The sequence below is a fragment of the Telmatherina bonti genome (assembly GCF_933228915.1).
Source record: "Telmatherina bonti genome assembly, chromosome: 1".
Taxonomy (NCBI): domain Eukaryota; kingdom Metazoa; phylum Chordata; class Actinopteri; order Atheriniformes; family Telmatherinidae; genus Telmatherina; species Telmatherina bonti.
Window position 1 is genome coordinate 37432348 of NC_136619.1, and position 26798 is coordinate 37459145.

A 26798-nucleotide genomic window follows, 5' to 3' on the forward strand; every position below is an offset into this window, starting at 1 on the left:
GAGAATGTTTGATGGTCGTGGGCTGTTATGCTGGATCCAGGGTCAGTGACTTGTACAGAGTGAGTAGCACCCTGAACCAAAACGAACCCTGAACTCTCTAGTGTGCACCTAGTTGGTCAAGGGTTAATCTTGCAGCAAGATAATGACCTGTCCAAGCTATTCCAGAACTGACTCAGGAAAAAAGAACAAGATGGTAAGCTTGAAAACATGGAGTGACCAGCACAGTCTTCAGACTTAAACCGCATCGAGCTGGTTTGGGTTTGGGAGAAGAGTTTAGGTCTATAAACTGATTGTGTTATTTCTTTTTTGTACTATGTTTTAATTTCATAATGGAATGAAACATTAAACAGGATCATTTTTAATGAATAACTGGAAAAAGTGGGGTGCTCTAAAACTTTTTATTGTGTATGTATACATACACTGAAGGATGGCAGTTTTAACCAATTATTTATGGCCTTTGATATTACTGATATTTGTTGTTGTTATATATCAATATTATAATGTTTTTGATGACAAATCACAATTTTGCCAAGGGCACAAAAATCGCTTAAGATTTGTTCCATTATTTCAGGGATCTCATCATTCTGCTTTATTACCATGTTTACTAATCAACATGAAAACACTCCATTCAGAGCCTGTGGCACTGGCTTGTAGCCATGTAGACATGCACACTTTAACTCCAGGAAGTGGACAGATTATTACAGAGCAGTCAGGAATCGGGCAACTGAATCAAAGTCTTAACCAATGGTTTATTGCAGAGAAAACAAAGATGCTATTTTACCAGGAAATCCAACTTAACAGAGGGCCAAACATAGAAGAAAGCAAAAGACTAATTGACTGAAAGAAGCATGACAGCTGCAGTAGTGCTGCTCCATCACAGTTCCAATAGTGTCCAGCTCCCTCCCTAGCACAGCACTGGTCTCTTTGTCCACAGTGTCCTTCCCTCACCAGAGATTGTGATGGAACATTTGCTGCCTGCAGATTGATGGACCTGAGCTTTCTGATCACAAAAAAGGCTCCTCTGCCCCATCCAGTATGCTGTTTGTTGGCAGAGACCAGACCAACAGACACACAAATACACAACAGAGCCAAGGAAGCAGTGGAAAGGGAGCAGCAAAACTGGTTTTGGTGTCTGTCACAGAAGCACTGGTGCGATTCCGCAAGAGAGACAGTAGAGAGGTGGTAGCCACATAGAATAGGGGCTGCAGCTATGGAGGTGAAGGAAGCAGCCAAGCAGGTGGAGGGTGTAGCTGCAGAGGTGGAAGTGAAAAGAGCAGCCATGGAAGTGGAGGTGAAAGGTGTAGCCAAGCAGATGAAGGGATCAGCAGAAGATGTGGAAGGTGCTTCACGGCCAAAACTTGAGTTACTAGTCATTGATGCTCTGCATTCCCTTTTGCATCTCCCTGGTGTCTTAGTTCTCCAGCTGTCTTAGCATGTGTAGGTGACATGTTAAGCTCTCATTGCACACATGGAATCCCATTTTCTCTGGTTCAGAAGACCAGTAATGTCACTATGACCTGCCGTTTGTTGTTTTGATAGTACTGTGCAGTACTAAACTGGTCTCTCTCTGTTGACTCAAGGTTGTTCCTGAAATTGATGTAGTTTGTAATGATGTTGACTCTCCTGTCTATGTCCATTTCCTGCTCCTCCAGCTGTTGATCCAAGTCTGCGTAATCAAAGCAGTCTCTCGGTGCATCCCTTTCCTCTGGTAAACACCTTCTGAAAGTTCTAGCTGTGACAGGAAGCTTCTGCACAAAAGGTTTTGTATGCGAGCTGGAGATACACTGCGCAGTGATTAGATGTGCTCAGTGGTGGAGGAGTTACAGTCTTGTGTGCTCCTTCAGGTTGATGTAGAACAGATCTGGTGTCCGATCTCCATTTGTCGGACAGTTCTCATACCACATAATGCACAAAGTCAGTCAGACAGGAGGACAGAGAGGTACAGTGGAATGTAAACAACACACAAGTACTACATGTGGAATCTCCACTTACATACAGTACATAAAGGAACTAACTGAAAGCAGTTCAATGTCAATGTCCGTGACGGCATACCGTCTCTGTAACAGTCATATTCCAGGTTAAACCCATCTCTGATTAAAAAAGAAGAATAAGAGAGCCAACTTTCCATCTTCTGCTCCTCTTTGGATCAGTTTCTGTAAACACAACTGTGAAGCCGCGCATATTAAAGCATGAGACTGGCGTGTTGTTTAACAATGACCCAAACAGACTTTATCAAACTGCACCTATGTGTAGGCGTTGGTTCTTAACAAGTCCCTCCAGTTCATCACGCTTGTTTGGCAGCGAGTTGACGTTCCCCATAAGAATGCAGGGCAGAAAAAGCTTGCACCTCCTCTTCTCATTGTTCTTCTTAACTTGCATGTTATCCCGCTCGACATCAACAGTACAGGCTCCTCAGTTCAACTGAAAATAGATGTTTTATTTTATTTTTATTTTTGTTTATTTATTTATTTATTTATTTATTTTTACTTCTTTACTTTTTTTATTTTATTTTTTTAGATGTTTTAGAACGTGCCCTGTACTCCACGGATCCTTACTCCAGGTCCTCGAGGACCAGTGTCCTGCAGATTTTCTAAGCATCCCAGAGGCAACACACCTAATTCAAATCAATGTGTATTTAGCAGACATATGCAGAGCTTGTCTGAGTCTGTTGTGTTCCAGCAGAGACTCTAGGAAAACTTGCAGGACACTGGGACTTGAGGACCAGTCTAGACTATGTCTAGACATGAAGCAAAAATAAAACACTGTACAATGTCCAGAGAAGGTAATCATGTCTAATGTCGGCAGAGAGAGATACACAGACACACATACGTCAATATCACCTAGAAGAAAGCAAGTAGAAACAGGAAAACGCACACTGAGGTTGAATCATGCATTCATGAGAAGGCCACCACCATGCCTTGAAACATTAAAAGAAAGCAATGAGGGGCCTAAGAGCCGACAGGATCCAGTAGGATAAATAAAGTAACTCTGTTATTCCCTTGTATCAAACACAACTGTCTGAGAAAAATGAAGTCAATGGTTCATGTTAGTTCAACAAAAGCAAAGACCCACCAGCTTGGTCTCATTCACATTCTTTGGTTTTTTTGCCCCGAAACCCTCTACAAGTAAAATATTGATAGTCTGTATCAAATGATACTGATGTGGAGACCCACAGGGACATTGGACAGACAACTGGGCTAAGAGCATTAAACCCCTCCACCCCCTCACTCCTTTTTTTTTTGCAGAAAACATGTTTAATTATGATTGTTCTCTCTGATGTGTGTTTAGCTTGATTTGTTTCATAGTTTCAGATATACAAAAAGATACACTTATTACTTCAGATGCTCTTGGAGGTCGCTTTAATATGAGTAATTTACACAAGCTTCTCTTAGGTGGCTTAGGGGGTCCTTGAGACTGAAACAAGGAAGTGCTCTGTAAGCCACGTAGTTCATTACGTACAGCTACCTGTTGAAATGCATGTTGTTTGTGTCACAGAAATGAAGTGGATGTAATGTTTCTTTGCTCAAGCATGCTTGGGAGTCGTTTGTGTTCAAGTGTGCAACACTGATATTTGCCTTGGTATCGATACTATCAATATTTGGATTGGTTCAACCATCCCCAATGAATTTTTCCCAGCAAAGGCCGGCAGAAACCTGACAAAACCACACTGGATCAACACTTCCTCTAGAGAGATGGACTTAAAATTGAGGGGAGTGCAGTCATGGAGGGGTGGTGGGGAAAGCCACCTGCGTGGGTCTCAACCACCAACCTGCAGACCATTTACCACCCCACAAGGCTCTAAATGTATGATGAGTTGAGCTTGAGTTTAAAAAAATGTGGATGGGCAATCACAGGGGACCACAGAGCAGACCTCTTACAAGACCCTCATCCACCAACCCCACTGACTTAGCTAGTTCCACAGAGCCCTGTAGATGCAACCAGTTGGACTGAAAAAGAGTTGTACATGTTCAAAAATGTTCGTTCAGCTTGTCTTAATCCCACAGCAAACCGATTCATTCATTCATTCATTCATTTTCCTAACCGCTTAGTCTGATGAAGGGGTCACGGGGAAGCTGGAGCCTATCCCAGCAGTCTTTGGGCGAAGGGCAGGGTACACCCTGGACAGCTCACCAGTCCATGGCAGGGAGCAAACTGTCTCATTGGACAGATTTTAGTTTTTCTGCTGCATTTTCATCCTGCATCTTCTCTTCCAGAACAATAAGAGCAGCTACCACAAGGTCTTCTGTGGTAATGAAGGTTTATTGGTGGATTCCACAAAAGGAAAAACATTGCTGTAGAAGCTAGATTGTTTTTTGTGATCGCTTGAATTTCTCAAATTTCATCCTTAAAAAATAAAATCAGGTGCAAACAATACAGGTAAGATGTGCTGGCTTCATGGATATCAATCCCAATATAAAATTTTCTCCTACACACTAACAGAACTCTACTGTCTCTGCTTTTTCTATCTTTGTCTCTTAATAATCTGCACTTTCAGCTTCATCCCTCTACATCATATGGTAAATCCCCTTTTCAAAGTTTTCACTGTGATTGACAGGTGATGTAATTTGCCTAAAATGCCTAAAAAAACATTTTAATAAACTTGCATACTCATTGAATCTAATTGAAAAAATGCATCCAAACCTTTGACCTGTAGTGTGTAACCTGCCGCTTTCATGACACCCTCATCTGTAACGTCGTTTTTCACAGAATTAAAGCTGAGCTCAGTTGTTTACCAACCCAATCAAGAAACAAAGCACAGTGGGATGATTCCTACAGTAAAATTGGGACATAAAGTGGTGAAAATAGGATTTGCATATAGGTTTCTTAAATATGCGGTGCTACTCTTTTTAAAAAAAATGTGCGAAACAGTGAGACCACAGAAGATGAATATGGCGAAGGACCACTGTACATTTTTGGTTGTTGTGTAGCTGTTGTTGTTTTTGAATTTTAAATAAAAACTGATCATTTTTATTGGGAGATACACTTCAGCCAGTGTGGTCAGATGCAAACAAAATGCGACAACAGTAAAAACACCAGTCATGTGATGCAACAGGACAGTAAATAGCAGCATTTTCTCCTAGCACATGTTTTAGTCACAAGAAAAAAAAAGTCTGGCCTGACCTCTAAAGAATCCTTAAGTAATCACAGATTAGATCACTGTCGAGGTCTCTTTCAAGTAAAGTTAAAGACTTGAACATGGAAAATCACTCCAAAATATCTTAAATCACAGTTTAAACACGTAACAGCAACATTATGGCTTGTGCAGGCAGTACATGGCAACAGTGGATTTGTTAAGGAAAAAAAGGACCTACCTGTCCAGTACAAGTGCAAACAGATCACTATGGATCATCAGAAGAAATACAAAGAGGTTTGCTAACAGGGCTTTAGCGAATGTAGTTGGCCACATGTTCAAATCTTCTTCAAAACTTCTGATTGTAGAATTAATCCAGATGCATTCTCAGCCCTTCAACCCAAGAGACTGTTGGTAACAGAGAACCTGATGCTGTTTTGATTTAAAAGCTTAAATGAAATTTGAAAATCAACCACTGCAAATTTTTAGCCATTCCTTCATCTGTTCATTATTTACATTATTGATACCAGCTTATTCCAAAGGGGAGGGTTAAACTCTGCTTCACATACAAGAGTCTTAACGTCTAAAATGTCAGTTCCTGTTATGTAATGCGACACTAATTCTACACTAGTACTCTGCTTTGTGTATAGTGTATCTCTCCTGACTTTTCCGTATTGGGTTGACTTGTCTCCAGGTAGCAGTTTACATGGAACTAAACATTCGAGTAGGGAAGAACATGTTGTTTCCTGCACAGATCAGTTGCATGATTTCAAACAACAGTACTTCATTGTAATAGAAATATTTTCTGAGCTTTATCCAGCCTGTAAACAAATCAAACAAAACACAAAGTGCTTTACATTGTAAAACATGTCATACAAATAAAACAAAGGAAGCCTTCAAACACCAAAAAATTGATGACATAGCTATTTAAAACACACTCATGTTGCCATTTATAGTCACACGCGTGCACACACACTAACTTCTGTCTCTTAACTGAATGTAGGAGCAAATGAATAAAAAAGATAAAAGTAAGAAAATATCTGACATGATGCTGATGCATGATGATTCCATTGTTCATAAAATGACATTTTCCCAGTACCTGCAGTCCAGTCTAGACCATCAGAGACCAACATGCAGACATAGGAAACACAATCCATTGCTGGATTGTGTCTTCCTTTACCAACAACTCTCAAATCAGTTCTCAAAGTCCTCAGATGGCTTGGAAATCTGTTACACAGCCTGTCAAAAACAGTATAAGAGTATCGATCTGGTCTCATTCATGTATCATGTGACAAATGTCCGGTCAAGTTTTTCTACTTTACGCTTGATCCAGGCAGTGTGACCAGTGACAAAAAAAGTTACATCTATGACTATCTCAAATTTAAGTTGACAACAATTTTGTACACCCCAGTTGGCTCTTAAAGCATTAAAGCTTGTGATTTCCATCCACTGCAAAAGTCAACATGAAGGTGTGCAGGACACTGAAACTGATGCACCTGACCTCAACCTAAAATTTTGCATAAAACCATTCCATGAACAATTTCTGCATGTTGTCTTTATATATGTCACTACTCTGATAGAGCTTAAGAGAGATTCTAAAACCATTAATGCAAATAAAACTATGTCAGTTTTGAAGACAGTTGCTTCAATTATGTACTTACCAGGCCAGAGTTTAGAGCACTGTTCAAACATTCCAACGAAAGCTTGCCGTGACATTCTTGTTGCAGTTATCTTGAGATCTTCAAATGTAGTGAACAAATACATTGTCTAAAAAGGCTCAAAGTGGGCTGGGCTGGGCAAAAGCAACTTTCAACAAGATTACTAATGCTTACATCTCAAGTCTTTTCACAGGAGCAGGTAACAGATGGAAGGGTCAGTTGTTTGCAGCAGAGCAATTGTAGCACGGAAGAATTACTGGCAAAAAGCACTCTTGGAATAAAGTAAACAAACATTTTACGTTACAGTTTAAATATATTTAACCTGAACTGTGAAGTGTGGGAGCTAACTTTGTCTCATGTCCTCAGAGATCATCTGGACACAATGATGCCTTCTTAATTGTCTTCTTTGACTGAGACCTGGATGGACACAGACGCACCTCATCCTGTAGTTCTTGCTGAAGCCTCCACCAAATTTGAGCTTTTCTCTTTCAGTCAGAAATGGTAGGGAACGAGGTGCAACAGCTTTTACTGCCACAAATTCACTTACCTCCAAACCAGCCTCATTTGATCACTGCACCACTTTTGGCTCTTTAATTTTTTGTGCCACAATTTGTGGACCACCAAAGAAATGTTTTAATTTATCAACAAGTTTTTATCAATCATCCACCCTCGCATGATCAGTGATTTTAACCTACACTTCAGACCCTATTTCAAGAGAATTTTTAAATATGCCTAATTTGATGGACTTAACTCAACATGTCACACAGCCAACTTATAACAGAGAACACACTCTGGACCGGGTTATTAGCCATGGCCTGTCTACCTGTTTGTGTTCTCTGCTGCTGTGTCTGACCGCTACTGTGTGTTCCTCAATGTCACTGGTTTTATACAGCGGGAGACGTCGGTGCAAACTGTGAGGTAACACTATATAAACCCTGAAGTGGCTGCAAATTTTCTTATTGTTTTAAATAAATGTGATTCAGTTGTTTTACCTGCCCCTTATTGTTGACCGTTTTAACAGTAGACACCAGACTAGCATTGATTTGGTTGCTCCACTCACAGCAAAACATGGTACAAGCTAAACTTACTGGCAAATTCAATTCAGTTTAATTAAACTTTATTTATTTAGCGTCAAATCATGGCAATGCCATCTCAAGATGCTTTACAGACAGGAAAAAAAAACATCATGAAGCCAATTCATAATAGCCTATATAAGGAAACCAACAGATTGAGTTGGAGGCTCCAACTCAATCTCCCATCCTGAGCAAGCACACTGGTGACAGTGGGAAGGAAAAAATTCCATTTTAACAGGAAGGAAACCTCCGGCAGAACCCGGCCCAAGAACAGGCAGCCATCTGCCTCTGCTGTGAAAATAAAAAAAAAAAATGAAAAAAAAAAAAAACTGAAAAGAAAAATGCAGGGCACCAAAGAGAAGATGGAGGAAAATTAACATAACAATTAACCACTAATTTTTTTGTGATCAGATGAGAATATTTAGAAATGCTGCCAGTAAAAAGAAAAGAAATTCTTATTTCACCAATTTAATCAATAGTCATTAGCAAATTTTTAAAGTCCTATTTTCCACAATCGACCATTTATTTAATCCCAATTCGCACAAACTTCAAATTACTCCATCTGATTCACCATGTTTCATAAACTTTATGTATTTTGTTATTTTAGCATATTTTCCCGTGTTCATCAGAGGGAGCCCTCTGATCCGGGTGTCATGTTGGCTATGGCTATGGGGGCGCCTTTCACGTCATTGGTCTTTTGACCAAGTGCCCTTGTTGCCGTGGTCTGGTCGATTTCTGATGCAGACGGCTCCTGTGATAGTGTGACCTCACCGGACTCCACCACGTTCAGCAGCACATAACTAGGGGAATGTGTGTTTATTAAGGTGGGTGTTGGTTGTGTGGGTGTGTTTGACTGTGTGGGAAGGGCAGGGTGATGGTTTATTCTTTGTCATGCTTTTATAATGTGTAAAGCACTTTGTGTTACATTTACTTGTAAGAAAAGTGCTTCATAAAAAAAGTTTGATTTGATTTGATGCAACTGCTGCTTCTGAAACTGAAGACCACTTCCTGATGTCAAACTTCACTACTACTAATATATTATAGTTATAGTGGTACTGAAAGGTTAAACATTTATATTTACAATGCAATAAATCTTTTGATAAGCTACATGAACAAATACATGAGTCATGCTTTGTACTGCACTTTGTTTTTCTTCTAAAAAAAAAATATAGCTGGATGCCATTCTGAATGATGGCACTCCCTTCTTTTCTAGTCAATGCACTTAATTATGTATATATATATATATATATATATATATATATATATATATATATATATATATATATATATATATATATATATATATATTTATTTATTTATTTATTTATTTATTTATTTATTTATTTATATATATATATATATATATATATATATATATATATATATATATATATATATATATATATATATATATATATATATATGGCTTTAGTTGGAGTACTCCCCTCTTCTGTTTGATTTCATTAAGTACAAAATGATGGCCATTTGTTGTTAGCATTATGATTTGGGACATCAGGTGTATTCAGTTTTTTAGGCAACATGATGACAGTGGCATCCCAACCATACTGGACTTAGAATTAATAAACAAACACTAAATGTGTTATGCTTGTATACTTCCGTAGGGCTGAGCATAAAGCTGAGAAATTTTTACAATGAGATTAGTGATTATTTTTAATGATTAGAGGTAATAACATGGATTAGTTCATCTGTGTTGTGCCAAAATGAATCACAGTAGGCTGTTATCAGCTCAAACTGTGTGTTAGTTCAGGTGTGCTTCTCATCTTGTTTCAAGGGAAATTTGTACTCAATTTTCACTTAGTTTTCTCTTTCTCTATTTTTCCCTTCGTATCCATATTTTGTTTCCTTAGAAAAAGGAAGAAATTTCTCTGGATAAACGCTCTCCACATAAGTAGCTCAGTTGAGGTGTGGAGTAAACCATTTGGCAAAACTTAGAGGGGTGACCGGGAACGCCAAGAGCGCCCATTATAAATGCGCAAAGTGTTGATCTCTAAGCCTCTTCAATCAGCTAGACAGAATTTTTTAAAGACCTCAATCGATTAGAAATTCGAAAAGGTTACACACACACACACTTGCAAACAACTAAACAATCAAACAAAAGCGGGGCTTTCACAGGCCCCACCCTGAGATGGGCTCCAGGTAGAGATTACCGTTTGCCTTCACTGCAGGAGCTTGTCTGGTAAAACGCAAGGAAAGGAGAGTTTTGTCAATCCAGTTCATGACAGGGGGTTGTTTATCGAGGCTTTTTGGAATCTGAGAAAAGCTTCTCACAGTAAGTCCTTCATTATTATCTGCCTTATAGGCATCCGTGCAATTTGGACCGTTAAACACAAAAAAAATGTTTTATAGGGGAAGAAAATAATAATAATTAAAATAACGGCGAAAGCGTGGCTTTCTTGTTGTTTGTTGTACTCTGAAAACACAAAGCAGACTAGAAACTGTGCGTATTTATTGAAATAGTTTAAAATGAGTTGTAACGGAGTGTTTTCTTCCCCATTTTAAACATCAGGTGGTAAAGTTACCTTTATTTTCCAGCTTAATCACGCAGCTTGACACGATTTTTTTCCCCCCAGCTGGCGCTTATTATACTGCACCTGTAATTTATGTCGCTTGGCTGAAGTCGTTTTTTGTCATTTGTTTTGCCTTTTTGGAACTGCTTTTAAATTTTAAAGTTATTTTATTATAAAGTGTGGAGAGGTTTTTTTTTTTTTTAATATAACGAGGCAGGTAGACTATGTATGTTGCAATAACGTGAAAATTCATTTTGAGCATAAAATATTATTTCAACTGGAAGAATAGATGAGTTAAATAATAAGTTTATCCAATTAAAACCTTTATACCTGTCCGTTTTTCTTTTCTGGTCGTCGACACGCTTCCGCAGTGATGCAGACCGTGTCATTTGGAGATTTCCAATTGAATTTATTACAATCCTCAACCATTCTGACAAACAAATTGGATGAAATCGGTTTTGTGTTTTAGGAATCACATCTATATCTCATTCTCTCATTAAGCGATGATTATACCTGTTTTTTAAAGTCAGAATTCGGATAAATCCAGACATTATGACGTGATATTCTTTAAGTGCATCTTCGCCTAAAATATAATTGGAAAGAAAAAAAAAATTACTGGAGGTACTTGTGTCTAATCAAAGGTTACAAAGTGCGTCAGGCTGCTTCTTATCAGTTAGATTGTTTTTTTCGTAGTCAGAGCTTGATGGCAATTTTCTCCATTTTGTTTTTTGGGGGTTTTTTTTTCGTCCAGGAAGCTGCACACGTTGTGTGTAATTGTTGTCCCGTAGACGCTGTTAAATGTTCAAATTGTGAGTTTATAACAGGTATTTAACCCAATCTCCAGCCTGTGTGTGATTGTTATAATAGTTTTTATCTTTAAATTCATTACTGTTATCAATTTCCTCTAAATTTGATTAGTTTCACTATTAAGGTTCTTTGTTTAATGTTATGAGCTTCAGCAATTTCTTTTCAAATATGTCGTGTCATGTCCAAAGCAACTTGTATGAAAAGATGTTTTCAATAGTTGATGTTTTAACAATATTGTGTTTCAAATGTTAATACCAAACCACACTAGTTTCAATGATGTTGCAAAATGAGGTGGAAATTATAATGTGAAAGCTCATTGCGAGAGTGTGGATACTTGCAAGAGTGGATTTTTAAGAAAGTTACTGTGGTTGATGCTAAGTAAGACATGCAGGGAATTTGTGTGCATGGGTGTGTGTGTTGCCGACATCAGAAGAGGCAGTTCAGTCAGTTGACAACACCTGGTTGGTTTGCATGTAAGATGACTTGTTTTGTTTCATTATAGGTGCAGCTCTCCCAGCCAGCCACCTTTGTATCTTCACCTTCAAAGATTGTTTGCTGGGAAACTGAAAAGGCATGATCTGACAGCCATGAGGTACATTGTGTGCATGTCTTTTTCGTGGCTGGGTGCTTCCCAGTATGAGGTATTAATGTAGACCCTGACTAAATATTTACATTTTTATTGAGGCTATGGTAGCCTTTGACTTGATTGATGGTTTACATGAGTTTTAATTCCTCTTGAATTCGGAATAAAAGTACAATTTTTTTATTTTATTTATTTTTTAATTAAAGATTACTATGTAAACCAGGGTGTCTAAAGTCAGTCCTCAAGGGGCGCTGCTCTGCCGGTTTCCAGTGTATCACTGCATTAAAAGACCTAACTTAAATATAATGGGTCCAGCAGCTGATAAACATCTGCATAGCGACTTGTTAATTTGAGTTTGGTGTGTTTGAGCAGGCATACATGTAAAAACCTGCAGTATTGTGGCCCTCAAGGACCGGAGCTTGACACCCCTAATGTAGACAGTAAGTTCTAAATGAAATGAAAATCCTGAATTAATTTTAATTCTGAAATAAGTGGCTGTTTTAGACTTAGACTTTATTTAATCTCACAGTGGAGAAATTCCCTTGTTATAGCAGTTCTGACATGATAAAGTGCAGGAAGCAACAGAAAAAATGAACATGCATCACAACAAATATAAAAATAGCACACAAATTCAGACTTGCGTATGAATAAAAGTGTAAATAAAAACAACCTCACAATCCATATATATATATATATATATATTTACATGGGGATAGTCGAATATGAAAAAAGTATGATCATGGAGGTATTGCAAAGCAAATTATAAATAAGTACCATAATTTCCGCACCATCATAAGGAGCACTTAAAAATCCTTTCATTTTTACAAAAATTGGCGGTGCACCTTTAAACCCTGTGTGTAAAATCTACTGTGAAAAATCCAAGTGAAGCAAAAGAATTTGGAGATTGCCATCATTCCAGGATGATTGACAAAGGGACTCCAAACACTGGACTTTGGTGTAAACCAGGCATTTAAAGTGAAGTTGTGAGTGCCAAAAATACAGTAACAACATAGCATTATGACTGTACAGATGAGATGTACAGTGGGAGAGCAGTGAAAATGAAGGACCTGGTGTCCTACAAGGATGTTTTGTTCTGGTGCTGATGGAGCTGCTCAGCTCCCCCATGGTCCGGTGCAGCAGGTGAGAGGTGTTGGTCATGATGGATGTAAATTTGACCAACATACATCTCTCACCCACCTCCTCCGCAGATTCCAGTGGGCAGCCCAGGACAGAGCTGGCCTTTCTTGACTCTCTTCCTCTCCAGGGGCCTTGATTTACAAAGCTAGCGTACGCCAATTATTGTCAACTTTTGGGATTTATAAAAGCACAACTTGGCGGTAAAATGTCCCTACCTCCACGCCAACTCTGACCCTGGCATACGCACAGAATCTGGAGAAACTGCGACCCCAAAGCCAGAAAATATCAGACTTAATTGGCAGACTTATGCAAAACTTGACATCCAGCTCTGCACAAGTCTGCTAATTAGCCAATGGTTTGAATCAGGTATGCGGCAGCAGGTAAACTCGCAATGCCTACAGGACTGCAACTCTCGTAAATCAGCATTTGCCACCCCTGCTCTGGATGCCATTCATTACTTTTTGGATTTTTTTTTTCCTACTTTTTGTGCATCTTTGCTAGAATCCCTTTATTAGTTAATGTCACAGCATTATATTTCTCTATATTCACACTGGGTGTACAAAGGAACATTTAGCTCCTTACTCTGCACAAGCATAGTCATCTTGCTGTACTGCAAGCTTGATGCCTTTGGCACGGATGTCCAGAATGCAGATCGGTAAAGATCAACAGCCTCATTTATAAAGCTGTCGCACGAAAAAAAAAAACCCGGCGTACGCAAATTATAGTTAACTTTTGGGATTTATATACACACGACTAGGCAGTGAAATGTCCCTGCCTCCATGCCAACTCTGACCCTGGCATACGCACAAAATTTGGAGAAATGGTAAACAGCAACACAAAAGGCAGAAAATAAAAGCAAAGAAATGGTGTGAAGTTTAAGACATTTGTTAAAATTCAAATATAAACTTTCACACAGAATGTTGTACATTAACATTTTTGCATTGAAGTGTATGCGGATCCAAGAATATTGCTATTGTTACCAGGCTTGAGGTGTTTCGCAACTTTTCACGGGGGCTAAGGGGGTCAAAATTGAGCGAGTTGTACTTATAAAAATAATAAACATTTCAACAATAGGCTCCGGCTATACTTTGTATAGCTCGGACCCTAATAAAATATTTTAACATTTTAATTTTCATAGAATTGCATTGAAATTTACATCTTGAAAAAGCCTTTTTTGTAAGGTAAACAAGGGCCGGAATCCTTTAAAAGTTTTCCTGAATCCATACGGTACGCCGGATCAACACCAAAATTAAATCACTTCTATAATGTCACATTTACAACAACTCCTGAAAAGTTCATGAAAATCTATCCATAACTCTTTTTGTTATTGTGAACACAAACAGATAAACGCCGGTAAAAACATAACCTCTTTGGCAGAGGTAACAACAGCACATCACTACTCGGTAATGCTAACTTTGCCATCTGGAATGCTGGAAACCACGACTCCGGGATGCTTTTGTTTCACATGCTCCTGCATGACTGTCGTGCTGCCGTGGTTCGTCAACTCTGCGTGGAAAGACTACTCATTTCACCTGTTTGACACTTTTAGTGTGAATATCCCCAAACTTTGGAAATAGGTTGCAACGCTATCATTGTGTTCTTTGTTGTTTAAACAAAGACGCTGCGTAAATGACGCTGCATCATTTGCTTGGTGTTTCGAGTTTTTATACTGTCTGAAAAGCTGTGGTTAGTAAATAGCGTTGAGTTGCCTTGCACACTGTTTTATTCGCAAAGTCGTTATGAACGTTTATAACGTGACACGTCAACAAAATTTCGCGTTGATGAATTTTCATTGTCAACCAATTGTTGCAGTCTTAGTTGCTATGAATCCCTTTTTTCTGTCTAGACACTTTAACAAGAACTTGCTTTTGGCAGGAATTGCTCACCGCAGTTCTGCATGCTGCAGAGAGGAGTGTCAAAAGCTTTGACTGCTAGTGTACTGATTGAGCTCAACCTCTGCCTCAAGTATAAGGCTGGTTGCGACTAGATAGACTGGACTTTCCTGCCACAGAATATACACTGAACACCATTATTGACCGACTCCTACCTAGGAGGGAGTTGGTGGAGTTTTTTCCTCCCTATGACCCCTATAACTCAAGCTGTGCTCCACACCTCTTTCCAGAAGAACCTGACCTGCCTGAACCAGACATCGAGGGTCCTCATATCAGCCTCAGATTCCATTCCCACGGGGCATTCCTCTGTGGATTACTCAGCATCATCAAAGGCTGTGGCATTTAAAAACCTCACAATTTCACCAGCGCAGGGTCCACCACCACCAGATGACATGAGAAAAAAATTCCTCTGAGCATGCTGGCCGCCATGATCCAGTCTGGCCTCTTTTGTGGGCATCAGAGTGTACCAGTCTGGAGTGGCTGCTGAACCAGGTAATCTGAGGTGCCTGTGTTTACCTGTATCCCGATGACAGGTTTGGCCAGCTTTTTAAAGCAGCGCTTCTTGGAGCGGGGCTTCCAACCATTGAAAGTGATCTGGTCTACCATCTTAATCATTAAGACAGCACAGCAAGTCGGTAGACAGCCCTGCCCTGTGTCACATGCTCAGAGAGAAAGAAACCATCGATGGTATTAAAAAAAAAAGAATAAAATAATTTCAGTTCACGATATAACAATTGTGTCAACTGTGATATGTAAATAAAGAATTATTGCATGTTCATGGTATGTGGATATTTGCATGGACCCAACCGACCATCTCAGCCCATTGTTACCGTGATAAAGTGCTCAGAAACTTACAACTTTGGTTGTGAAAAAAGGGGATGACCGGGATTTTGGGGTGACCAGACGCTGTCTTTTATCTGGACATGTCTTAGTTTTGATAGTTTAAATATGAGTTCGACTGGAATGTGAAAATCTACCAGAATTTTACGCTACATCAGCCTCATCCGAATGTCCAGAGAGTAAAGTACTCTATGGGTTGATTATAATGCATACTGAAAATTAGTGAGCATCAGTGGTCACTGGACGGGTCAAAACAGAACACAATGAATTGGAGACAGCAGGTTAAAAATGGAGGCAAATGGAGCGGCGAGAAACTATAGATACTTCATTTATAAATAATTGTTTATTGCATAAATATGCAACACAGACATAATGAAATGCATGACGGAGAAATAAAACATTTTTAGGGAATAGTAACATTTGGACACAGCCCACATTATGGTTAACATATCGCAGTTGACACAATAATGATAGTGCATACTGAAATGATTTTTTTCTTCCATCAGTGTTACAATAACATCTCAGACTTTTTGAAAAGGTCTGCTGCTTTTCATCTGTAAGGACTGAAATCTGCTCACTTCCCGTGATGTTGCGTACGTCGCTGCTCACTTCAGATGATGCGAATTCCACGGTGGTGGTCCTGAGGAAAAAATAATAAAAAGCAGTGTTACTTATGATGTTGCTTTTTGTGTTGTTTTTTTAAATCAGTTCAATTCAACTTTATTTATATAGCGTCAAATCACGGCAATGCCATCTGTTTTGACAGTTCAGGGCCACCATAGCCAAGACAGTGATTTATTTGCTCTCTCTGTCCGCTCCTGCTTCAGAATCCAAGGGGACAGCGTCTTGCGTCGTAACCCTGTTTTCAATCCTTAAAGCATCTCCACCTCATTGTGCTTACCACAAATGAGAAGAGGAAGCAAGTTCTGTTCAGTGGATTCATTGTCGTGCTATGTGATGCACATATCCACACTCCATTGCTCCCAGTGTCTGTGCATCACAGAGAAAGCTTTCGGGGTCTTCTCCTGTCTGCTCAACACCTGTCACATTAGCTGTGTAATGCCATCTCACAAACTTGTGTTTTGTCTGGATTGGAGCCTCCAGAATGTCCAGCTCAATCCACCAGTGGGATTTAATCCTCCACACCTTTGCATGGAGGTATGACAGCGGAGGATTTTTGTACCACAGCTCCTTGGATATGTCTGCGTTCTTTTATCCATTTTTATCTGGGCAATGTCTTTAGTTTATCTTTTGAGCTATTCTGTTCTGAGTGGTTTTTATTGTAGGGATTGTTGCGTTTTCTCCACCTGCCAGTTGGCATTTGGAAAAGTTTCCTTCTCCCTATTCTGCTTACGTCTGCCTGTTAGTCGTAGCCTTCACAGTGACTTCTTGCAGCAGTAGTCTTTCATTTTTTTTCAACCTAGCCCTGATACAATACTATATCTCACTGTCCTGTTAATGTAGACAGGTCCTGTTTATGCTGCATCATTACGCTTGGCACACAGCTGGATCTGGAGCTTTGGGTTATTTAGGTGTGTTTATGCATGTACTACTGAATAAACCCTAATGAGGCATACACTACATCCTGCTTCACCTTTAACCTACCAGCAATAGCCTTAAAGAGCAAAATCTACATGAAATGGAAATTTGGTCGTGAACTCTTACCCCAGATGTAAGTATGGACAGAGTCCTTTAAGCTGCGGACCCTACGGGCTCCTAAAAAGGCTGTTGTTTGGAAGCTGATTGTCCATTCTTACCCATCTTATCTTCAAAGCCAACAGGGAGGCAACTTTTTATGATTATGACCCTCGCCTGTAAAACGGCTTACCTGAAGACCTGAGAGCACCTAAAACTTTGGACTATTTAAAAAGAAAACTGAAGACGTATCTCTTTAGTCTGGCTTTTAGTCAGATTTTATTAGTAGGTTTTATATATTTCTCATGTATTGTACTTTAATTTAATTTTGATGTTTGTTCTTCACTTGTTCTTTTATTTTAATGTTTTTTTGTTTTTTTTAAATTTTATTTCCATCCAGTCTCATCACTATACAGACAATGGTTCAGTGGGGCCTTCCCATTAAATTTTTTGGCAGCATGCTTTAGTGTTTTTTTTTACTTTAGGGGGGGAAAAAACGCAACTTTGCACTCAGGATTATTTTTTATCTCAACGCCTACATTTGCTTTTTTTATGCACCATGTCATGCTTCTCCGTTAACATCAATATGTCTCCATAATGTAGTTCACTGATGTCTCTCTGAATCATATCATAAATGAGATGTAAATGTTCGATAGGTGTATATTTGAATTTGCTTTATTTTTGTTTTTTGTTTCCTTGTAGGAACATGGGGAGGATCGCTGGCACATTTACCTGCCTTGTGCTGTTCGTTTTAGGTTTTACATGTTTCACTTCTCTGTATTTAAGGTGTGTCTGAATGGATTCATTATCTCACAATTCAACAGCAGTTCTTTTAAGAAAATAATACTTGCTCTGTTATTGAGGATGGGGGTTAACCAGAATGTATTTATAATTATTTTGACCCAGTCTTAAGACAGTATTTTCTTTCTTTTTATTATTAGGCATTTAACAAACATTGCCTTGATGAAGAATCTGCCAATGAACATTGAAGAACCATCAGAAATAGTCACCATATTGGACAACACGCTTGACTTTGGGTAAGAGGACAACATGTAAATTACTCATTAAATAAGTCTAAATAAGCTTTTTGAAAAAAAGAAAACATTTTGTAAGTGATGAAGTGGAAAAAACCCTGACTTTGAGGCCACAGCTCCATTTGGTTTCAAACTGATGTTTCACCTTGTAACCTTGTAACTTCTAAAATTATTTAATCCTGCAAAACCTTCTTGCCCAGAATGCAATGTTTTTCTCAAATCTATAATGCTTTTGTGCTGCTTAACTTGGTCTTTGATACAATTATTATGTCATATTCCAATGTTTTATCAACAGTATTTTGCTGAAAAACTAACAGGCATCCACTTCCAAAGAGTTGGTTATGTTGACAATATTTGCTAATTCTCTGAAGTTTTCTTGCTAAATCCTAACAAGAATCCTGTCCATCTGTAATTGTTAATGACTCAATAAGTTGCAGTCAGACAGGTCAGGTAGGATGCAAGATGGCCGTCGATAGGGGGCGCGTGACGGGAAAATGGCAAAAGTTTGACAGTGTCTTTAATACTGGATGTGACAGAATAAAGTTTTTGTAGTGTTTGTAGTTGAAAGTTGAGAACATACTGTGTAAATATAAAGAGGGAACCACTGTGATCTATTTTTATCTTTGTCTTCGTTGACTCAATGAGCAAACAGAATAATTGACAAACAAGCTCCCGGGTTACTTATGCTGTACTGTTAACTAATGAACCTTTCACATTGTGTGTATTTGTGGAATATAAATTCAAGCTCATTGAACAAACAGAACAGTGTGATGCCTTAACCTACCCAATAGGCAATGTTGCCCAAACCATTGTAGTTTTATCGCTAAACCTAGTAAGAAATAAATGAGTTAAATGGTAAATGAAACCAAATCTTGTACAGATTTAACAAAGCACTTCATGTTTTTACAGTCAGGCAGTTTTGGAATCCTTTTTCTTTTGTTTACATTTCATGTATTTTAGCAGCAAGAATATGAAATATGCAACACCATTGTCCTCCCTCATTTAAAAAAAAAAAAAAAATAGGCATGCTTCAGTTTTTTAAGGAAGGTTCATGCATATAATACTAGAGTGTAGGTATTTTACAGCTGTGTTGTCTGGGGAATCAAATGGCATCACAGTCTTGTGTTATAATGTGACAGTTTTACTGCAACGTGAAACATATAACATGTATGAATATATAACACAATTTCTGTATGCAGAAATATTTTAGCAAAAGAAACATTTCATGGAAATTTCTCCTGTCAAGAGGAAACAAAACTTTTTTAGTTATTTTTGTTCAGGATTCATTTTAAGTTGGCACCATGAAAACGTAGTCCTGTCTGGTTTTATGGTGCAACGTCAACAATATCAGTCTCCCCAAAGTGTCAACAATGCGCCGTCTCTCCTAATGAAGTGTACTGTAACTTAATCTCATTTAGTAAATTAGATATTTCTCTGATCTGCTGCAGGAACAGATTCCTTATTCAAAGATGAAAGTTTATATATTCTACGTTTTCGACACAATGTATGACTTTATTATACTATTAGTTTTACGGTTTTACATTAAAACTTATAACATGATACATTTGTTACATTTTTAAACACATTATCACTCAATAAGGTCTCTTCTATTTTTATATTTTATTGTGAGTGACATCTCTACGTTTGTGTATAAACCTCTATATGCAACTTTCAGCAAAAAGCTTTTTGTTGCAGGTCATGTCTGTATGTATAATTTTATTTTGAGAAGGAAGCCATACTCCCCCGGACAACTATTATAAAATCCTGAGCCAGAAAGAGAAAAGATTCAGTTTTGATCAATCACTAATATAAATTTAAAGCAGAATCCATGCAGTCATGAAGAATAAATCTTTTGTCCTTTGTATGATTTCACGTTCAACTACAGCTTTTGTTAAACTACTTTTAGACTGTTAGATTTATTTTCAGTTCTGTTCTCCATCTTTCAGTCCAGTCAGTACTATTGCATTTGTTAGGCAAGCTGAAGACTGGAAAAAAAATAACAATTATAATTCTTCATTCATTTCTTTGTATTGATGAGTTTTTTTTCCTGCAAATGTGTTGTAAAGATTTATGTTGGTCCTTTAAGTTACTCCACCGCTGGCATTTTGGTCACTATATACATGAAAATGGAATATATTCCAAACATCATGCATGTTTTGGAGACTTGCATTCATGTCAGTATTGTACTGGTGTTTGACTATTAAAAATGTGTCATTTTAAATTTAAATAAGTCAGTTACTCAATACGGTGCGAAAAAAGCTGTTGCTTTTAGCAGTATGGGTGGTGACGAGTCTCCTTCTGTTTCATCTCTGTACCCCGCCCATTTAAAAAGCCTCGAAGCCGTCTTACACCTGGTCTCATGTTTCCTTATTGTGTTTACTCTGAGTCCCCTAACACCTAGAACAATGACTTAAGGGATAGTTGAATCTCCAGAGATGAGTTTTTGTTGTTTTTTTTTGTACCTGAAAGTCATCAGATTTTCTGTGGCTCTTATCATTATCTTACCTTTCAAGGGTACAAGAAGAAACTTAAATTTATAGATTTTGCAGGGGGGAAAAAAAGACCATATGCAGCTATTCTAGCTTCGGAGTAAATTTTTAATGTAGCTGTGTCAATTACACGTTGCGGTGTGGTTTTTGTACAATTATAGGCTTTGTTTGATCGACAAGAATGTATTTTATTCTTAGTGAGCGGCAGGAGTACACATGCCTCTCATTTTAACTTTGGATCTGTTCAGTTTTGAAGAGGAGGTATTTTCTGTTTTTTTTCTACTGTATTTAATTGTAATGGAATTACATTTTTTCCAGACATTACTGAAAAAATTACTATATGATTCATTCATCCACTAAAATCCATTTAAATTTAAAAATGCTGAATTTTGGGGCAAATATTGCTATGGAATTAAATGTGATTCATCAAAAGTGAGGTTTTTTTTTATGAAGTCCCACCTCTAAATATTAGACAGTCAAGTTTTAAAATAGTAAAAGAGTGAAAAGCCAAAACAGTCGGGTTTAAAAGCTAGACTGAAAAATGTCCACAGCAGGTGAGGTCTTGATATAAAGGTATAGGGGACAATAGAAAAAGCTTTTTTCTTCTTAGTTTGAGCGAGAACTGGCTGAAACTAAGAAGGGAAAACAAGGAGAAAGTAGTCAGCAGATCTACACTGAGCTTGTGGAGTTAAAAGATCTGATAGATAAGAGGGAGCAAACCCATTCAAAGACTTAAAAACAACAACAACAAGTCAGCTTTAAAACTAACAGGGAGCCACTGTAAAGAAGCCAAAGCTGATGTGATGCACTCTCTTTTAAGTGCAAGTTAGCATCTGAGTGGCAGCATTTTGGGCCAGAACAGATTGGAAAGGCTGCAGGACCTCTACCAGGACTTCTGTCCATTGTCTAAATACATTATAGAATCTAATTGAAGAATGTATTAACAAGGGGAAAAGCATCAAGCTAAGCTCGTGTAGCTGTTCATAGAAACGTTGATTATACATGAACAGTTAAAAAAAATAAGACCATGTAAGTGTTGATACAACAAACCATGACACCCTAACATCAATAAAATGATGGCAATCTCATCCCATGTCAGTCATGTTTAAAGAATTCAAACCATTTAAAAAAAAAAAAAAAAAGAAGTTTGACTTTGGATTTGCATCTGTATTATGTAGTAGTAGATAAATTATCATGTAATTGACTGTTATTGTGCATTTATGTTTACTTTGGCAAACAAAGCTAAAGTGGAGGTTATCCTGAAACATATTCTATGTGTTCTGTCTTGACTGAATTTTTATGTGACAGGCTTTAAAAGCTGGTAAGCCATCCTCCCTGATCACACCTTGTCCACTTTTCTGTTTTGAAACACCCTCTGGCATACCTTCCCATCCAACATGTCAACTGTGGCACACAGCACACAAATGTTGTGCAGCTTTAGCCACTCTGCCTGTATGGTTCACAAATCTTTTCTGCAAAGTCACAGTATGTAGAGCTTTATATGATATGCAACATATAATACCATGATTAATGGTAAGAAAAGCATATAATCGTGTCCTCCCTATGAGTCATGAAGTCATTCTTGATCAACACAGAGAAAGATCCTTTTGGTTTTACTGTCAAGTACGGAGTGAAAACTGTCTATAGAAGCTAATGTTGCCAATCATGTTTTAAAACATTTCTCCTTGCATTAAAGTTAATGAGTAATGTACCCAAAAAATAAAAATCCAGATAAATGCTTTTTGAACACAATGGAGCAACCCAAACAGACAATAGCAGAAAAAAATGCAGTCGAGAATGCTTTTGAAAAGACCTAGTAGGGCTGTGACGATATGCATTTATCCCGATTCAATTTTAAATTGCAATTCTCACTATTCTTCAATATTGCTGATTTTTGTAGACTAAAAACAGAAAAAAATATACAAAACTTTTTTTTTTTGCTAGTCACTTTTCTTGATTTCAATTAGGAAAAAACAACACAGTAGCCAGACCGTCATTCTGCTGCTGTAACGCCAAAGAAGACAAGTAAATAGATCAATAAAAACAATAAAAATGACCACAATTTTATAATGGATCATTTTTATATATTTGAAAAGAAAATTTTATTTTTATTTTATTTTTTTAAACAAAAAATCAAGTTTAAAATTGTAGAGCAAAAAACCCAGATACTGTTTTTTGATTTGATTTTCCCAGCCCTACCTACTAAACCTTCTCAGAAAAAAATAACATTTTATACACATTTTATATTGCAAGTGGTCAACAAATAAGTTTTATTTATATAGCACATTTAAACACAGAATATACCTACCAAAGTGTTTTACAGAGTTAAAACTACCATAAAGGAAAGAAAAGGAGCGAAGCAAACACAACTTTAAAAAAAAAAACGTACTTAAATGATCCCTGCTGACAGACATGTAATTAATGTGTGGAGAAGGCCAGGGAGTAGAGGTGAGTTTTTAACTAGGATTTAAAAGCTGAAATGGAGGGGGCACATCTGATATCAGTTGGTAGCTGCTTCCACAGTAAAAGCTTTGTCCGTGGAACATGTAAGGAAGAATTATGTTATGCAGGTTTTTTTTGCTCATTACTTAAAAGCATTCTATTTAGTGCAGTTTGTTTCTACTGTGAAATTCAACTTTTATTAACAAAATAAAAAAATAACTTTGGGGTTTTAGAAAAAAAAAAAAAAAAATTTAAAGGTCTTAATGTATAAAGTTTGTACTCAAACCGAATGGCCCAAAACCGAGGTACGGACCGTACAGTAGGCTGCCTGTATCGTTGCACACCTAGCTTTGTATATGTAGACGTGGGAAAGGGAAATAAGTTGCTGTGTAAACTCCCAATGGAGAACAACTGTTATTTAAACCTCTTTGCAATAAAATAGCTAATGGTTCACTTTGTTTTATGGGAGAGAAGTTTGGTGAAATTCTGCATCACGATGTTCCAAAGTGATATATATCAGTGTATATGTACACATTTCTTTTTTTTTCTATTGGTTTTTTTATCTGTACAATTCTGTTTGTTTGGTTTTTTTGTTAAAAAAAAAAATATATATATATATATAACTAGGTGGCAGTTCTTCAGGCTTCGCAGGTTTACCAATAGCAAAGTGTAAAGACAATAACATGTTTCTTCATTACAGAGTAACCAAAGTTAACAGTGAAAACAGCTCTAACGCAAGGTAAACACCAGTTTGCAGGAGCTGTTTAACAGTGAAAAATGAGCCATGGCGTTACACAAATTAAATATTCTACTTATTGACTGATTATACCTATTTTATGTTGTTTTTTTTTTTTAAACATTTTGGCTTTCTTTTTATTGTGTGAAACTCTTTGATCAGTCTTGATACCGTTTTAAATCTGCTTTAGTCTACTAAGAAAGTAGTATAGTAAATTATAAAATATATATATATATATATATATATATATATATATATATATATATATATATATATATATAACAGCAATTATAACTAATAATAATAATAATAATAATGAAATTCTTGCTCTGGGCCTCAAACATCGAACATTGCAAAATAAAGAATATTTAAAACACTTAAAGGTCAAACCTGAAAATCCTACCAAACCAATTAGGGACGAAGGCTCTTTGTGACACATGCCGTCATCATAACAATGGATACTAATCCCCCCACCAAAGACGTATTTATGGTGCAAATACAAAGATGAAGTTGTGGTATGAATTTTAAAACTAATTTAAATCAGATACAGTTGTGCTCAAGTATTCATCCCCTTTCATTAAAGAAAAGGCTGAATTTACAACAGTCACTCAAATAACAAGAGACTTAAAAAAAAAAGGTACAATAACTAAAAATTTGCAAAAATATAATTTAGTAATATAAGACACTGTTATTTCATTTAATTGAGTTGAAGAAAGGAAAAAAAAAAAATGGATCCTGGACAAATTAGAGCACTTTTCTGTTGAACAGTGGGACAAAATACCTGTCAACAGGTGCAGAAGTCTGACTGAGAGGAACAGAAAACACCTGACTGGAGCGGAAACATTAAAGGATTGTTAGACAAAATATTAATTTATGAGTGATGTAATATGTAATAAATTATCTTATTTGTTTGCTTTTTAAAAAAAATATTTCTATTGAACCAGAATTAGAAAATAATGTCATGATTTTCAGAACATTATTTTTTATTACTTTAGTCAATTTCAGCTTATTTTACCGGCAGCTGTTTTTTTCCTTCTTTAATGAAAGGGTATGAATAAATATGAGCACAACTGTAAAACTCACTGAAATTTAACGTCAGATGTCCAGATGAAAGGCCTCTCAAAAACTGTAACTTGAGTGTTTAAAATGCAAAAGAAGTCAGTTTAAAGTGTGAAATTGTCTTCAGTGATGGAAAATGTTGGTTTCCTGATCACTTCCTCGCGGCTTTCCTTTCTGTATTTCAGGTCCAGACCGGCGGTTCAGACACGCACCATCTGGGGTGCTCCTATCATCTGGGAGTTAATGTTCAACCCCAAACTTTATGACAAAATGCATCACGATGGCAATACAAGCGTGGCGCTGACTGTGTTTGCTGTGGGAAGGTATGTGTTTCTGTCAACACTGTTATTTGGGAGGTGGGTTACATTATTAAATACCCTGTCATTCATGAACTAGTAGACACTAATTCAGTGTATTTGTACAAGAACACAAATATTTGTTTTTGTTCTAACTGCCATTATCTTTCCCTTTTTTTTTTTTCTTCCCGTCTCCTGAAGGTACCTGGAGGCCTACCTCAGCACTTTCATAACATCAGCAGAAAAGCACTTTATGACTGGATTACCGGTGACATATTATGTGTTTACAGATGCACCAGAGAAGGTGCCAAAAATTGAACTTTATCCTCAGCGCGACCTGCAAGTTGTCAAGGTACGAAGGTACAGCAGATGGCAGGACATCTCCATGATGCGAATGAAGATCATATCAGAAATGATAGACACGGAACTCCAAGGAAAGTTCAGTTACGTCTTCTGCTTTGACGTTGATCAGGAGTTTCAGGGGAGATTTGGTTCGGAAGCCCTCGGGGACTCCGTGGCTTTGCTTCACGCCCACTTTTACAAACTTCCAAAGTACAGGTTCACCTATGACAAACAACCCAAATCCAGAGCTTACATGAAGGAAGGTGATTACTACTACCACGCTGCTATCTTTGGGGGATCGTTGGAAAAAGTGAAGGCTTTGGCAGACTTTTGCCATCTGAGCATCATGGAGGATAAACTGAATGAGGTGGAGGCTCTGTGGCATGATGAGAGTCATCTAAACAAGTACTTCTGGCTTCATAAACCGAGCCGGGTGCTCTCACCTGAGTACTGCTGGGACCCCATTATTGGTGACAAGAGTGATATCCTGGTCACTCGCCTGATATGGGAGCCAAAAGAATATAACAAGGTCCGTCCTCAGTAGTGTGGCCAAACTCTGAGAGCCTGGGATAAATTTGTGGCACTAGTTTAAATGTGTCCATTATCTTTACTGATCGTCCAACTTAAAAACTTGTAACTTATTTGAAAGTGGAACTCAGGTACATGCATTTGTTCTTTTTGTTGTTGTGGTTTTTGTTTAGTTTTTGTTGTTTAACATATCTGTTGTCTAGCGTCATACTATTAGCATTTAATAGGGAAAAAAAACAGTCATGGCAATTATAGCCTAACAACTGTGAAGCCAAACATTAAGGGTTAACTGTCTGCGGATCACTGGGTTGCCTGGTACTTTAGTAATCTGTTTTGTTTTATGTTGGGTTGTTTTCTATACATTTACAAGTGAACAAAAAGGTTAAAATCTGTTTATTGTGTGTATGTAGTTTGGCTGCTTTATATGAATTTGGGACTGAATAGAAAGATTTGTGCACCTCTCAGCATCACTTATACATAATTAATTTCACCAAATACAAACAAAACTCCTGTTAATGTTACTATGCTAACAGTCAATCGCCTATTGGTTTAAACAGTCAGCTACGTAAACGTGAAGAATAAAAATGAGCCATGCAGGAACTTAATGTACAGCTGTTATTTTGAACTGTATTTGCTTCTGTGCTGATA

General features: G+C 37.5%; 1 protein-coding gene across 1 annotated transcript; it reads left to right on the plus strand.

The window, feature by feature from the left end:
* Window positions 1-1210: 1210 nt before the first annotated feature.
* LOC306774601 (N-acetyllactosaminide alpha-1,3-galactosyltransferase-like) lies at window positions 1211-26166 on the plus strand (the record flags this gene model as incomplete). Its single annotated transcript, XM_079264708.1, has 4 exons — window positions 1211-1340; window positions 22056-22068; window positions 25170-25307; window positions 25482-26166. The coding sequence occupies 4 exons, from the start codon at window positions 1211-1213 to the stop codon at window positions 26164-26166; spliced, it is 966 nt and encodes a 321-aa protein (XP_079120834.1).
* Between the last annotated feature and the right edge of the window lie 632 nt (window positions 26167-26798).